This window comes from Oncorhynchus gorbuscha, linkage group LG04, assembly GCF_021184085.1.
Source record: "Oncorhynchus gorbuscha isolate QuinsamMale2020 ecotype Even-year linkage group LG04, OgorEven_v1.0, whole genome shotgun sequence".
In the NCBI taxonomy this organism is placed as follows: Eukaryota; Metazoa; Chordata; class Actinopteri; order Salmoniformes; family Salmonidae; genus Oncorhynchus; species Oncorhynchus gorbuscha.
In genome coordinates, this window is record NC_060176.1 from 32,645,106 (window position 1) to 32,662,456 (window position 17,351).

General features: G+C 42.2%; 1 protein-coding gene across 3 annotated transcripts in view; it reads left to right on the top strand.

The window, feature by feature from the left end:
• LOC124033964 (rho guanine nucleotide exchange factor 28-like) overlaps positions 1–17,351 on the top strand; it is a 202,178-nt gene that overhangs the window by 103,960 nt on the left and 80,867 nt on the right. For all 3 annotated transcript variants that reach the window (XM_046346515.1, XM_046346516.1, XM_046346517.1), the window contains 3 exons: positions 12,254–12,381; positions 12,561–12,838; positions 17,193–17,351. The exon at positions 17,193–17,351 is cut by the window's right edge and continues 37 nt beyond it. In XM_046346515.1, the coding sequence (XP_046202471.1) occupies positions 12,254–12,381; positions 12,561–12,838; positions 17,193–17,351 (565 nt within the window). The remainder of the gene's footprint in view (positions 1–12,253; positions 12,382–12,560; positions 12,839–17,192) is intronic.

The following is a 17,351-nucleotide window of genomic DNA, read 5'->3' on the forward strand; positions in this document are numbered from 1 at the left end:
ACATGTGAGAGTTGTGTTGTGTGGTTGTGGTCAGTAGTTTTGGTCCGTAGTTGTGGTCAATCATTTTGGTAAGTGTTTTAGTAAGTAGTTGTGTGGTTCAGTCATTCTTGTCAGTAGTTGTGGTCATTAGTGGTCAGTAGTGTTGTGGTCAGTAGTTGTGGTTTATTAGTTGTGGCCAGTAGTTGTGTGGTTGTGGTCAGTAGTTGTGTGGTTGTGATCATTAGTTGTGTGGTTCAGTAGTTGCGTGGTCAGTAGTTGTGTGTCTGGAGTTGTGTGCAGTAGTTATGGTCCGTAATTGTGATGTTGCGGTCAGTAGTTGTGTGGTTCATTAGTTGTGTTCAGTAGTTGTGTGGTTGTGGTCAGTAGTTTTGGTAAGTAGTTGTATGGTTGTGATCAATAGTATGGTCAGTAGTTGTGTGGTTGTGATCAATAGTTGTGGTCATTGGTTGTGGTCATTAGTGTTCAGTAATTTTACGTAATTATGACATAACATTGAAGGTTGTGCAATGTAACAGGAATATTTAGACTGATGGATGCCACCCGTTATATCAAATACGGAGCGGTTCCGTATTTCACTGAAAGAATAAACGTCTTGTTTTCGAGATGATAGTTTCCGGATTCGACCATATTAATGAAGGCTCACATTTCTGTCTGTTATAATTAAGTCTATGATTTGATAGAGCAATCTGACTGAGCGATGGTAGGCAGCAGCAGGCTCGTAAGCAGTCATTCAAACAGCACTTTTGTGCGTTTTTCCAACAGCTCTGCTGTTTATGACTTCAAACCTATCAACTCCCGAGATGAGGCTGGTGTAACGATGTGATGTGAAATTGCTAACTAGTTAGCGGGGTGCGCGCTAATAGCGTTTACAACGTCACTAGCTCTGAGACTTGGAGTGGTTGTTCCCCTTGCTCTGCATGGGTAACACTGCTTCGAGGGTGGCTGTTGTCATTGTGTTCCCGGTTCAAGCTCAGGGAGGAGCGAGGAGAGGGACGGAAGCTATACTGTTACACTAGCAATACTAAAGTGCCGATAAGAACATCCAATAGTCAAAGGTTAATGAAATACAAATGGTATAGAGGGAAATAGTCCTATAATTCCTATAATAACTACAATCTAAAACTTCTTACCTGGGAATACCTGGGAATATTGACTCATGTTAAAAGGAACCACCAGCTTTCATATGTTCTCATGTTCTGAGCAAAGAACTTAAATGTTAGCTTTCTTACATGGCACATATTGCACTTTTACTTTCTTCTCCAACACTTTGTTTTTGCATTATTTAAACCAAATTGAACATGTTTCATTATTTATTTGAGGCTAAATTGATTTTATGCTTGTATTATATTAAGTTAAAATAAGTGTTCATTCAGTATTGTTGTAATTGTCATTATTACAAATACATTTTAATAATCGTCGGTATCGGCTTTATTTGTCCTCCAATAATCGGTATCGGTATCGGCATAAAAAAAAATCATAATCGGTCGACCTCTAGTTGTGGTCGTTAGTTGCGTGGTTCAGATGTTGGTCAGGAGTTGTGGTCAGGAGTTGTGTGCAGTAGTTTTGGTCTGTAATGCTGATGTTGCAGTCAGTATTTGTGTGGTCGGTAGTTGTTTGATTGGGGTCCGTAGTAGTTGTGGTCAGTCGTTATGTGGTTGTGGTCAATAGTTGTGGTTCAGTAGTTGCATGGTCAGGAGTTGTGTGCAGTAGTTATGGTCTGTAATTGTGTTGTTGCCATCAGTAGTTGTGTGGTCAGTTGTTTATACAAAAAATATATGTTTTCTCTGTAATTTTGTGGCATCCAATTGGTAGGTACAGTCTTGTCTCATTGTTGCAACTCCCATACAGACTCGGGAGAAGCGAAGGTCAAGAGCCATGTGTCCTCTGAAACATGACCCTACCAAGCCGCACTGCTTCTTGACACAATGCCCGCTTAACCCAGAAGCCAGCCACATCAATGTGTCGGAGGAAACACTGTATACCTTGCAGCAGTGTCATTGAAAAAAATATATATTATTATTATTTGATTTTTTTACCCCCTTTTCTCCCCAATTTTGTGGTATCCAATTGTTTAGCAGCTACTATCTTGTCTCATCGCTACAACTCCCGTACGGGCTCCGGCGAGACAAAGGTTGAAAGTCATGCGTCCTCCGATACACAACCCAACCAAGCCATACTGCTTCTTAACACAGCGCGCATCCAACCCGGAAGCCACCCGCACCAATGTGTCGGAGGAAACACCGTGTACCTGGCAACCTTGGTTAGCGGGCACTGCGCCCGGCCCGCCACAGGAGTCGCTGGTGCGCGATGAGACAAGGTTATCCCTACCGGCCAAGCCCTCCCTAACCCTTACGACGCTAGGCCAATTGTGCGTTGCCCCACGGAACTCTAGCAACTGTGATGCAGTGCCTTAGACCATTGCGCCACTCTGGAGGCCTGTATGTATGTGACCAATACAATTTGATGTTATATGATTTTAAATATGAAGAATTGTAGTCAGTGGTATGTTGTGTTTGCCCCAAAAATAAAATTTTGTATTCAGGACATAAAGTTAATTTCTTTGACACTTTTTTTGCAGTTTTACTTTAGTGCCTTATCGCAACCACGATGCATGTTTTGGAATATTTGTATTCTGTACAGGCTTCCTTTTTTCACTCTGTCATATCGGTAAGTATTCTGGAGTAACGATAATGTTGTTGATCCATCCTCAGTTTTCTCCTATCACAACCATTTCCCTCATGATGAAATCCCTGAGCGCTTTCCTTCCTTTCAGGCAGTTGAGTTAGGAAGGACACCTGTATCTTTGTAGTGACTGGGTGTATTGATACACCATCCAAAGTGTAATCAATAACTTCACCATGCTCAAAGGGATATTCAATGTTTTTTAGTTTTTTGTGTTATGCAGGTGAGTGAGGACCCAAAAGCAGTTTAACAGAAACAGAGTCTTTTAATGTTCAAACACAGGGAAAACATAAATCCTCTTCAGATGTATCGGTTGACTAGTCCCCTTCTAGCAGTAGAGGAGAATAGCAGGGCTAGCGGCAACAGACTGCAGGTCCCTCCGGGTAGGCGCGGGCCGTAGAGGACAGAGGCACCTGATCAAACGCAGCATCTAATGAAGAGGCAGATTACGACAGGACAGAACAAGGGCAAAGCAAACGAGAATCCGACAAAGACAGAAGCAGAAACAGAGAGAGAAATAGAGACCTAATCAGAGGGAAAAGAGGGAACAGGTGTGAGAGAGTAAACGAGGTCGTTAGAGGAGAATGAGGGACAGCTGGGAGAAGGAAAGGGACCATAGAGAGAGAGAGAGATAGAGGGAGAGAAGGTAACCTAATACGACCAGCAGGAGGAAACGAAGAGAAGAGAAAGAACAGGAACAAGACATAACATGACAATACATGACATTTTGTCCCCATCTACTAATAGCAGTGGTGGAAAAAGTATCCAACTATCATACTTGAGTAAAAGTAAAGCTGCCTTTAATAGAAAATGACTCAAGTAAAAGTCACCCAGTAAAATTCTACTTGGATAAAGGAAGGACAGTATTTGGTTTAAAATATACTTAAGTATCAAAAGTAAAAGTATAAATAATTTCAAATTCCTTATATTAAGCAAACCAGATGGCAACATTTAAAAAAACATTTTTTTACGGAAAGCCACGGGCACATTCCAACATTCAGACATAATTTACAAACGAAGCATGTGTGTTTAGTGAGTCCACCATATAAGAGGCTGTAGGGATGACCAGGGATGTTCAGTTGATACGTGCGTGAATTTGACTATTTTCAAAAAATGTAATGAGTACTTTTGGGTGTCAAGGAAAATGTATGGAGTAAAGAATACAATATTTTCTTAAGGAATGTAGTGAAGTAAAAGTAGTCCAAAATATAAATATTAAAGTACAGATACCCCCAAAAATGACTTAATTAGTACTTTAAAGTATTTTTACTTAAGTGCTTTACACCACTGACTAATAGGTGCCCTTTGCGAGTCATTGAAATACCTCCCTGTTCTTTGTGGTTGAATCAGTGTTTGAAATTCACTGCTCGACTGAGGGACCTTACAGATGTATGTGTGGGGTGCAGAGATGATGTAGTCATAAAAACATCCTCCCGAGTCAAATAATTTCCTACATTTAGTGTATATTTGTACTGCAAGAAATGCTTAATTCTGCAGGAGTTAATATTAAGGCTATGCGAAAGGTTATAGACCTAGAGTCAGTGTCCATATTTCAGTTTTCATTTGACCCTTCTGAACAGTAAGCTACAGTTCCCTTGATGTGACATAGGCCTGTTTGATGTCTTGTGACTGTCTAATCTGTATAGTAATTCGACAGTCACAATCATCTCACATAACATAGCCAGCACTGCTATCATCCTCTTTTAACACTTCAAACATTACTTTTCTGGCTGTACCTTCTCTTTATTTTCAACACTCATTTCACAGCTTTTCTCTTATTGAATTAAACTCTGACATTGTCCTTTTTGCCTTTGTGGATGACATTAACTTTTTCTGCCCATTCCCAAAATCATTTGGCAATTGTCATGTGGGCTATTTGGCTCGTGTACAGTTAGGCCCTAAAGTTTAGGCTTACACACTAATGCCAGATAGCCTAAAATAATAAATAATAATAATAGCCTAAAAAACTAAATGTAGCCTAAAGACATAAATTGCAAAAGAATTACACATTTATGGATTTTTTAAGGTATTGTTTTCTTTGTATTCAAACTGACTGCCACCCACCTGCCCACATAATATTTCATGACCTTCCCGCCCAGCATATTTAACTGCGGGACTGTGGGTTATGAGTCAACCCATGTATCGCTACCCTATATGGAACCAATTTTAGTTCAGTGAATAAGAACTCCTGGGGTTATGATCAAAGAACCCTACAACATGTGTTCTATATAGAATCATTAGGGGTGCTATATACAGTATGAAGCCAACAAAATAACCCTTTTTGATTCTATCCATAACCTTTTTTTCGAAGAGTGGGGTTGTGGTCAAATGTCTAAACTGCAGTTTTTGCGTGTAAAATTGAATGAAGTGTGATGAGAAGTTACAGGTTGAAATATGAAGCAAGTGAACGGATACAGCTTATCTCTATCTAATCAGAGCAGCAGGATCAATTTACAGCCTGCGCTTCTCTTTACAGACAGGCAAACTAGCGGTTGAGTTATTTCGAGCATGGGGGCATGGTCCTGGGAAGGAGGACAAAGCTAGTGAGCATTTATACATTTTCTCTGTATCATTCCAAGGACGTTGATTTTTGGTCTGGTCTGGATCAAATCTGAATCAAGCATAGACATCTATGTTCGGTTCAGATTTATTCTGAACCGGAACAAATTACAGACATTTGAACAGCACAGTACAGTATAGTACAGTAGAACACAGCAGTGCAGTAGAGCACTACATCACAATTCAGTACACAGTACAGTAAAGAAAGGTATTATATACTACAGTATAATACAGTAAATCAAATCAAAATCAAATATATTTACATAGCCCTTCGTACATCAGCTGATATCTCAAAGTGCTGTACAGAAACCCAGCCTAAAACCCCAAACAGCAAGCAATGCAGGTGTAGAAGCACAGTGGCTACGAAAAACTCCCTAGAAAGGCCAAAACCTAGGAAGAAACCTAGAGAGGAACCAGGCTATGAGGGGTGGCCAGTCCTCTTCTGGCTGTGCCGGTTGGAGATTATAGCAGAACATGGCCAGGATGTTCAAATGTTCATAAATGACCAGCATGGTCAAGTCAGCACCTCAGGAGTAAATGTCAGTTGGCTTTTCATAGCTGATCATTAAAAGTATCTCTACCACTCCTGCTGTCTCTAGAGAGTTGAAAACAGTAGGTCTGGGACAGGTAGCACGTCCGATGAACAGGTCAGGATTCCATAGCCGCTGGCAGAACAGTTGAAACTGGAGCAGCAGCACGGCCAGGTGAACTGGGGACAGCAAGGAGTCATCATGCTAGGTAGTCTTGAGGCATGGTCCTAGGGCTCAGGTCCTCTGAGAGAGAGAAAGAAAGAGATAATTAGAGAGAACATTAAATTCACACAGGACACCGGATAAGACAGGAGAAGTACTCCAGATATAACAAACTGACCCTAGCCCCCCGACACATAAACTACTGCAGCATAAATACTGGAGGCTGAGACAGGAGGGGTCAGGAGACACTGTGGCTCCATCCGATGATACCCCCGGACAGGGCCAAACAGGAAGGATATTACCCCACCCACTTTGCCAAAGCACAGCCCCCACACCACTAGAGGGATATCTTCAACCACCAATTTATCATCCTGAGACAAGGCTGAGTATAGCCCACAAATATATCCGCCACGGCAAACCCAGGGGGGAGCGCCAACCCAGACAGGAAGATCACGTCAGTGACTCAACCCACTCAAGTGACGCACCCCTCATAGGGATGGCATGAAAGAGCACCAGTAAGCCAGTGACTGTAATAGGGTTAGAGGCAGAGAATCCCAGTGGAAAGAGGGGAACCGGCCAGGCAGAGACAGCAAGGGCGGATCGTTGCTCCAGAGCCTTTCCGTTCACCTTCACACTCCTGGACCAGACTACACTCAATTATATGACCCACTGAAGAGATGTGTCTTCAGTAAAGACTTAAAGGTTGAGACCCAGTCTCTCACATGGGTAGGCAGACCATTCCATAAAAATGGAGCTCTATGGGAGAAAGCCCTGCCTCCAGCTGTTTGCTTAGAAATTCTAGGGACAATTAGGAGGCTTGCGTCTGGTGACCGTATCGTACGTGTAGTTATGTACGGCAGGACCAAATCAGAAAGATAGGTAGGAGCAAGCCCATGTAATGCTTTGTAGGTTAGCAGTAAAACGTTAATCAGCCCTTGCCTTAACAGGAAGCCAGTGTAGGGAGGCTAGCACTGGAGTAATATGATACATTTTTTGGTTCTAGTCAGGATTCTAGCAGCCGTATTTAGCACTAACTTAAGTTTATTTAGTGCTTTATCCGGGTAGCCGGAAAGTAGGACATTGCAGTAGTCTAACCTAGAAGTAACAAAAGCATGGATACATTTTTATGCATCATTTTTGGCCAGAAAGTTTCTGATTTTTGCAATGTTACATAGATGGAAAAAAGATGTCCTTGAAACAGTCTTGATATGTTCGTCAAAAGAAATTATGGTCCAGAGTAACACCGATGTCCTTCACAGTTTTATTTGGGACGACTGTACAACCATCAAGATTAATTGTCAGATTCAACAGAAGATCTCTTTTTTTCTTGGGACAAAGAACAAGCATCTCTGTTTTGTCCAAGTTTAAAAGTAGAATGTTTGCAGCCATCCACTTCCTTATTTCTGAAACACAGGCTTCTAGCGAGGTTATAGCGAAATTTGGGGCTTCACCATGTTTCATTGAAAGGTACAGCTGTGTGTCATCCGCATAGCAGTGAAAGTTAACATTATGTTTTCGAATGACATCCCCAAGAGGTCAAATATATAGTGAAAACAATAGTGGTCCTAAAAGGGAACCTTGTGGAACACCGACATTTACAGTTGATTTGTCAGAGGACAAACCATTCACAGAGACAAACTGATATCTTTGCGACAGATAAGATCTAAACCAGGCCAGAACTTGTCCATGTAGACCAACTTGTGTTTTCAATCTCTCCAAAAGAATGTGGTGATCGATGGTAGCAAAAGCAGCACTAAGGTCTAGGAGCATGAGGACAGATGCAGAGCCTCGGTCTGATGCCATTAAAAGGTAATTTACCACCATCACAAGTGCAGTCTCAGTGCTATGATGGGATCTAAAACCAGACGGAAGCATTTCGTATACATCTTTTGTCTTCAGGAAGGCAGTGAGTTGCTGTGCAACAGCTTTTTCTGAAAATTTTGAGAGGATTGGAAGATTTGATATAGGCCGATAGTTTTTTATACTTTCTGGGTCAAGGTTTGGCTTTTTTCAAGAGATGCTTTATTACTGCCACTTTTAGGGAGTTTGGTACACATCCGGTGGATAGAGAGCCGTTTATTATGTTCAACATAGGAGGGCCAAGCACAGGATGCAGCTCTTTCAGTAGTTTAGTTGGAATTGGTTCCAGTATGCAGCTTGAAGGTTTAGAGGCCATGATTATTTTCATCATTGTGTCAAGCGATATATTACTGAAACACTTGAGAGTCTCTCTTGATCCTAGGTCCTGGACAACTGAGCTCAGGAGGAATAGGCAGATTTAAAGAGGAGTCCATAATTTGCTTTCTAATTATTATTTACCTTAATTTAACTAGGCAAGTCAGTTAAGAACAAATTCTTAACTGGCTTACGAACAGTGGGTTAACTGCCTACGAACAGTGGGTTAACTGCCTCTTCAGGGGCAGAACGACAGATTTGTACCATGTCAGCTCAGGGGTTTGAACTTGCAACCTTCCAAGTACTAGTCCAACACTCTAACCACTAGGCTACCCTACCGCCCCAGGGTAGCCTCAAAGAAGTTCATGAATTTATTACTGCTGATTGGTGTGGCGCCATTTCCGTTACAATTTTCTGGAAGCTTGCTTCAGAGCTTGGGTATTTTCCGTATACCAGCGAGCTAGTTTCTTATGACAAATGTTTTTAGTTTTTAGGGGTGCAACTGCATCTAGGGTATTGCGCAAGGTGAAATTGAGTTCCTCAGTTAGGTGGTTAACTGATTTTTGTCCTCTGACATCCTTGGGTAGGCAGAGGGAGTCTGGAAGGGCATAAAGGAATCTTTGTGTTGTCTGAGAATTTATAGCACGACTTTTGATGCTCCTTGTTTGGGGTCTGAGCAGATTATTTGTTGCAATTGCAAATGTAATAAAATGGTGATCCGATAGTCCAGGATTATGAGGAAAAGCATTAAGATCCACAGCATTTATTCCATGGGACAAAACTAGGTCCAGAGTATGACTGTGACAGTGAGTAGGTCCAGAGACATGTTGGACAAAACCCACTGAGTCGATGGTGGCTCCGAAAGCCCTTTGGAGTGGGTCTGTGGACTTTTCCATGTGAATATTAAAGTCACCAAAAATTAGAATATTATCAGCTATGACTACAAGGTCCGATAGGAATTCAGGGAACTCAATGAGGAACGCTGTATATGGCCCAGGAGGCCTGTAAACAGTAGCTATAAAAAGTGATTGAGTAGGCTGCATAGATTTCATGACTAGAGCTCAAATTGAAATGTGCTATCGTAAATGTTAGCAACACCTCCGCCTTTGCAGGATGCATGGGGGATATGGTCACTAGTGTAACCAGGAGGTGAGGCTTCATTTAACACAATACATTCATCAGGCTTAAGCCATGTTTCAGTCAGGCCAATCACATCAAGATTATGATCAGTGATTAGTTCATTGACTATAACTGCCTTTGAAGTAAGGTATCTAACCATAAGTAGCCCTATTTTGAGATGTGATGTATCACAATCTCTTTCAATAATGGCAGGAATGGAGGAGGTCATTATTCTAGTGAGATTGCTGAGGCGAACACCGCCATGTTTAGTTTTGTCCAACCTTGGTCGAGGCACAGACACGGTCTCAATGGGGATAGCTGAGCTGACTACACTGACTGTGCTCGTGGCAGACTCCACTAAGCAGGCAGGCTGGCTAACAGCCTGCTGCCTGGCCTGCATCCTATTTCATTGTGGAGCTAGAGGAGTTAGAGCCCTGTCTATGTTGATAGATAAGATGAGAGCACCCTTCCAGCTCGGATGGAGTCTGTCACTCCTCAGCAGGCCAGGCTTGGTCCTGTTTGTGGGTGAGTCCCAGAAAGAGGGCCAATTATCTACAAATTCTATCTTTTGGGAGGGGCAGAAAACAGTTTTCAACCAGCGATTTAATTGTGAGACTCTGCTGTAGAGCTCATCACTACTCCCCCCTAACTGGGAGGGGGCCAGAGACAGTAGTGAACAGTAGAGCTGTAAAGGAAAGGTCAAGTATAGTGTACTGTATGGACTCTCCTCTAATGAACTTTACTGTACTGGACCTTATTGTACTCTACTGAATTAAAATACACTGTACTCTACTGTACTGAATAAAACAGAACTGTACTGTAGTGTACTGTGTTCTACTGAATAAAACTTGACTGTCCTGTACCGTACCATGCCGTACTGTACTGTACTCTATTTTGCTCTAATGTACTAAACTGTGCTGTACTGTAATGTGATGTTCAAACTGTTTAAACATTGCCTGGACATTTGTATTAATTCAGATTTGGATCTGGGCCACAACGACCAAATGTGTACTTGTTTGGGAGCTGAGCTCATTGGAATAATTCCCAACATGCTTCGCTTTGTTTGTATTTACATTTACATTTTGGTCATTTAGCAGATACTCTTGAGGCTATCTACATTTTAAGGTAGTACATTTTCTTCTTCTTCGTTGGCTTATTGCTCTCAACTCATAGGAATCCCCACCCAGTTGACTCCTCTAAAATGGCAATGTCCATGCTAAAACATTTTATATCCATGATGAGTCCTCTATCTTCATGACAACAGGCACAACCCCGAAATGCCATGTGAATCAACTTATGTCAGTGCATTCGTAACAACCCAACCATTACGAAAATGATTTTAGATCAAATAAGCCTCACGTAGCAAATTAGCAATTACATTTCTATTGACCAAATTCTACACTTATTGACCTCCATTCAAAAAATATTATAATTTATTTTTGTGGACAGACTTTGGGCTGCGTAAAACCTTTCGCTTCGCCTCTTCCGCTATGTGTTATGCCTGAATTTGACCCAAAACCAACGAGGTAGTCTGCCGCAGTGTTGAGAGCGGTTGTATGAAACCAATTGGTATATCAAGCAAAGGTCTTAAGCGTTCCAGCCCGTTCTTAATTGACACTGATCAAAAATATAAACGCAATATGTAAAGCATTGGTCCCATTTTTCATGAGCTGAAATTAAAGATCCCAGAAATGTTGCATAAGCACAAAAAGCTGATTTCTCTCAAATGTTGTGCACAAATTTGTTTACATCCCTGTTAGTGAGCATTTCACCTTTGCCAAGAGGTGAAATGCACCTGACAGGTGTGGCATATCAAGAAGATGATTAAACAGAATGATCTTTACACAGGTGCACCTTGTGCTGGGGACACACAAAAAAGGCCACACTAAAATGTGCACATATGTGACAAGTTTTGAGGGAGTGTGCACTTGGCATGCTGACTGCAAGAATGTCCACCAGCGCTGTGTCCAGATAATTTAATGTGAATTACCATAAGCATCCTCCTCCTTTGTTTTAGAGAATTTGGCAGTGCGTCCAACCGGCCTCACAACCGCAGACCACATGTGCAACAATTTTACCTGTTTCATATAAGGAAATCAGTCAATTGAAATTAATTAATTAGTCTATAATCTTTGGATTTCATGGGAATATAGATATGCATCTGTTGGTCACAGATACCACAGATTTTTTTTTTTAAGTAGGGGGGTGGATCGAAAAGCAGTGTCTACTGTGACCACTTTTTCCACATGCAGTGCAACACATCTCCTTAGCATAGAGTTGATCAGGCTGTTGATTCAGGATATCATCACGGTATCTCTGTGCATTCAATTCGCCAACGATAAAATGCAATTGTGTTCATTTTCCATAGCCTGCCTTCCTGCCTGCCTGCCCATACCATCTTTTGAGACATTTTTTTTTTGCTGTACTGTGCTGTCCAAACTTGTGAAACCAGACCCAATCTGAACCAATCATAGACATCTACTGTATGTTTGGGCTAAATCAAGGCCGTTCTGTCCGTTCTACGTCAGTTGACGTTGAAATCAAGGCCGGTCTGGACCGCACCAAAAAAAAGACCAAATTAAGAAAGGGAACCAGTGACCCTATTGTGCACAACCTTCTGAGCCATTAATATCAATATCATGTTGGTAGGAGGCCATAGATGAGAGAAGGGAAGTGAGGAGAGGCCACCTACATTACTGCGTTGGAGTCATGCAGAAACACTGGGTGTCAGGCTCCTGTTCCCAAACAAAGACAAGCTACCGTGCAGGATGTATGATGTCACATCCTGTGTTTGTGAAACATGACAAGGCATTTCTTTGGAAACCACATGGAACATTCTGGAACATTCTGTAGTTACATACTGTACTAATGTACTAAACTGACCGTAACTGATGCCTTTAGTGTTTATATTTGTTTTTTATATTGTCATGAATGAATTGCCCCTTGGGATTAATGAAGTTGTATTGTACTAGTAGGAAAGGTAACTAATAATGTAATATAAAATGTTCCCCCTCTCTCGTGTGTAGAGAAGAGCCAGTCAATGAGGAGGGCCCAGGCTCTGTCCTCTACTCTGGCTGCTGCCTCCAGACTCTCAGCCATGATCCACCAACCAGGGAAGGACCAGATGCACACTAATGCCATGCTGGTGGACCAGGTGAGTTGTCGTACCCAGGTTTTTAACCAGGTAGAATATGGTGGACCAGGTGATCTGCCACAATGAGGTTACAACCAGGTAGATGCTGGTGGACCAGGTGAGCTGTCATAACCAGCCATAACCAGTGATTGGACTGCTTTTGTCCCAGACACTGATCTCTCACCTGTGCCCCTGCTCAGGTGGATGACCTGGATATAAAGTACCGTTCTCCAGTGGAGGAGGAGGTGAGCTCTGTACCACAGAGGAACAACCCTGCCTGGGACTCCTTCTTTGGAGGTCTCCCTGGCTCCATGGCTCCTCACAGGGACCAGGCCTTCCCCCTTCCTTCCTCTCCCTTGGCCTACCCCTTTCCTTTCTCTGGTGGTGGAAATAGGGGGAGGATCCAGCCGTCCGTCTCCCTCTCCTCTGGGCTCAGTCACAGAGGAACCAGTCAGCCTGAGAAGACCTGTGTACTGAGGTAAGTACCACACCCAAACACCCGCGCTCTGCTCTACCATGCTTGCTTGGTTAGTTATAGTTAAGTAAGGTCAAAAGCCGACCAAAAATATTTTGGGGGGGTTTCATAATATGTTATTGTTTCATACTTACTGGGGTCTCAAAGATCTCCATGTTAATGTATTTTACAATGTAATTCCTCTAAAGGTGTCAATCAAAAACCAAAACTAACTTAAATGTAAAATAAGCTTTTTGGTCCATTACTGTATCCAGCACAGTAGCTGTAACAGCAGTAGGGATGAAAGTCACAGGAAGTCACAATGAACCATTCTCTTTGGTCAAGATGCCGAGGTGAGCAGACACTGAACAGTGCGATCATTCTGCATCCAAGGACTTGTGGTTTCAGCTTCTTTTACGAAAGACCAAAGTATGAATATTCATCAAGTCTAGTAGAAACTAAATGTACTAAAATGGAATAGGAAAGTGGAACTTGTCTGTCGGCAATGCATTAAAGACCATAATTGGTTAAAGAAAATGGTGATGAATAAAAAAGTATACCAGTTTCATTTAATGACCAACAAATTGACAGCTGTGTCATGTAGATTGGAAAATATTTGGGAAGAGATTTTCGATGTACCGATTCCATGGCACATGGTTTATGAACTGATATGCAAAATGATGCTGGACTCAAAAATTAATATTCAAAATTCTTGCAACCAATAGCATGTTAGATACAGTTGAAGTCAGAAGTTTAAGAATACATTTAAACTCAGTTTTTCACAATTCCTGACATTCAATCCTAGTAAAAATGCCCTGTCTTAGGTCAGTTAGGATTACCACTTTATTTTAAGAATGTGAAATGTCAGAATAATAGTAGAGAAATTTTTTTATTTCAGCTTTTATTCCTTTTATCACATTCCCAGTGGTCAGAAGTTTACATACACTCAATTAGTATTTGGTAGCATTGCCATTAAATTGTTTAACTTGGGTCAAACGTTTTGGGTAGCCTTGCACAAGCTTCCCACAATAAGATGGGTGAATTTTGGCCCACTCCTCCTGACAGAGCTGGTGTAACTGAGTCAGGTTTGTATGCTTCCTTGCTTGAACAAGCTTTATCAGTTCTGCCCACAAATTTTCAATATGTTTAAGGTAAGGGCTTTGTAATGGCCACTCCACTACCTTGACTTTGTTGTCCTTAAGCCATTTTGCCACAACTTTGGAAGTCTGCTTGGGAAGACCCATTTGCGACCAAGCTTTAACTTCCTGATTGATGTCTTGAGATGTTGCTTCAATATATCTGCATAATTTTCTTTTCTCATGATTTCATCTATTTTGTGAAGTGCACCAGTCCCTCCTGCAGCAAAGCACCCCCATAACATGATGCTGCCACCCCCGTGCTTCACGGTTGGGATGGTATTCTTCGGCTTGCAAGCCTCCCCCTTTTTCCTCCAAACATAACGATGGTCATTATGGCCAAACAGTTATATTTTTGTTTCATCAGATCAGAGGACATTTCTCCAAAAAGCACGATATTTGTCCCCATGTGCAGTTGCAAACTGTTTTCTGGCTTTTTTATTGCGGTTTTGGAGCAGTGGCTTCTTCCTTGCTGAGCGGCCTTTCAGGTTATGTTGATATAGGACTCGTTTTACTGTGAATATAGATCTTTTTTTACCTGTTTCCTCCAGCATCTTCACAAGATCCTTTGCTGTTGTTCTGAGATTGATTTGCACTTTTCGCACCAAAGTACGTTCATCTCTAGGAGACAGAACGAGTCTCCTTCCTGAGCGGTATGAGAGCTGCATTGTCCCATGGTGTTTATACTTGCGTACTATTGTTTGTACAGACTAACGTGGTACCTTCAGGCATTTGGAAATTGCTCCCAAGGATGAACCAGACTTGTGGAGGTTTACAAAAAAAATTCTGAGGTATGGGTGATTTCTTGCCCCATAATGTCAAGCAAAGAGGCATTGAGTTTGAAGGTAGGCCTTGAAATACATCCACAGGTACACCTCCAATTGACTCAAATGATGTCAATTAGCCTAACAGGAGCTTCTAAAGCTTTGACATTATTTTCTGGAATTTTCTAAGCTGTTCAAAGGCACAGTCAACTTAGTGTATGTAAACTTCTGACCCACTGGAATTGTGATGTAATTCACTGTAAGTGAAATATTCTGTCTGTAAACAATTGCTGGAAGAAAATACTTTTGTCAATCAGTAAGTAGATGTCCTAACCGATTTGCCAAAACTATAGTTTGTTAACAAGAAATTTGTGGAGTGGTTAAAAAAACGAGTTTAAATCTCCAACCTAAGTGTATGTTAACTTCTGACTTCAACTATATACAGTGTGGAGAACAAGTATTTGATACACATTGCCGATTTTGCAGGTTTTCCTACCTACAAAGCATGTAGAGGTCTGTAATTGTTTACCATAGGTACACTTCAACTGTGAGAGACGGAAATCCAGAAAATCACATTGTATGATTTTTAAGTAATTCATTTTCATTTTATTGCATGACATAAGTACTTGATCATCTACCAACCAGTAAGAATTCCGGCTCTCACAGACCTGTTAATTTTTCTTTAAGAAGCCCTCTTGTTCTCCACTCAATACCTGTATTAACTGCACCTGTTTGAACTCATTACCTGTATAAAAGACACCTGTCCACACACTCAATCAAACAGACTCCAACCTCTCAACAATGGTCAAGACCAGAAAGCTGTGTAAGGACATCAGGGATAAATTGTAGACCTGCACAAGGCTGGGATGGGCTACAGGACAATAGGCAAGCAGCTTGGTGAGAAGGCAACAACTGTTGGCGCAATTATTAGAAAATGGAAGAAGATGATGGTCAATCACCCTCGGTCTGGGGCTCCATGCAAGAGCTCACCTAGTGGGGCATCAATGATCATGAGGAAGGTGAGGGATCAGCCCAGAACTACACGGCAGGTCCTGGTCAATGACCTGAAGAGAGCTGGGACCACAGTCTCAAAGAAAACCATTAGTAACACACTACGCCGTCATGGATTAAAATCCTGCAGCGCACACAAGGTCTCACTGCTCAAGCCAGTGCATGTCCAGGCCGTCTGAATTTTGCCACTGACCATCTGGATGATCCAGAGGAGGAATGGGAGAAGGTCATGTGGTCTGATAGAGCTTTTTTGGTCTAAACTCCACTCACCGTGTTTGGAGGGAGAAGAAGGATGAGTACAACCCCAAGAATACCATCCCAACTGTGAAGCATGGAGGTGGAAACATAATTATTTGGGGATGCTTTTCTGCAACGGGGACAGGATGACTGCACCATATTGAGGGGAGGATGGATGGTGACATGTATCGCGAGGTCTTGGCCAACAACCTCCTTCCCTCAGTAAGAGCATTGAAGAAGGGTCGTGGCTGGGTCTTCCAATATGACAACAACCCCATGGCAACAAAGGAGTGGCTCCGTAAGAAGCATTTTAAGGTCCCGGAGTGGCCTAGCCAGTCTCCAGACCTGAACCCAATAGAGCATCTTTGGAGGGAGCTGAAAGTCCGTATTGCCCAGCGACAGCCCCGAAACCTGAAGGATCTGGAGAAGGTGTGTATGGGGGAGTGGGCCAAAATCCCTGCTGCAGTGTGTGCAAACCTGGTCAAGAACTACAGGAAATGTATGATCTCTGTAATTGCAAACAAAGATTTCTGTACCAAATATTAAGTTCTGCTTTTCTGATGTATCAAATACTTGTCATGCAATAAAATGCAAATTAATTACTTAAAAATCGTGATTTTTCTGGATTTTTGTTTTAGATTCCGTCTCTCACAGTTGAAGTGTACCTATGATAAAAATTACAGACCTCTACATGCTTTGTAAGTAGGAAAACCTGCAAAATCGGCAGTTTATCAAATACTTACATTTACATTTACATTTAAGTCATTTAGCAGACGCTCTTATCCAGAGCGACTTACAAATTGGTGCATTCACTTTATGACATCCAGTGGGACAGTCACTTAACAATAGTGCATCTAAAACTTAGGGGGGGGGGGGTGAGAGGGATTACTTATCCTATCCTAGGTATTCCTTAAAGAGGTGGGGTTTCAGGTGTCTCCGGAAGGTGGTGATTGACTCCGCTGTCCTGGCGTCGTGAGGGAGTTTGTTCCACCATTGGGGGGCCAGGGCAGCGAACAGTTTTGACTGGGCTGAGCTTGTTCTATACTTGTAATACTTGTTCTCCCCACTGTGTGTGTGTGTGTGTGTGTGTGTGTGTGTGTGTGTGTGTGTGTGTGTGTGTGTGTGTGTGTGTGTGTGTGTGTGTGTGTGTGTGTGTGTGTGTGTGTGTGTGTGTGTGTGTGTGTGTGTGTGTGTGTGTGTGTGTGTGTGTGTATATTCTTTCTCTCTCAGTTCCAGTCTGGAACCAGTAGAGTGTGACAGTTGGGAGGAGGCCACCCTGTGCCAGTCTCCCCCCTCCCTCCCCAACTTCTCATCTCCCTGGCAACGCTCCGACCTGCATACTAGCTCTGGGGACAAGAGGGACTCCTTTGACAACTCGTTGCACTTCAA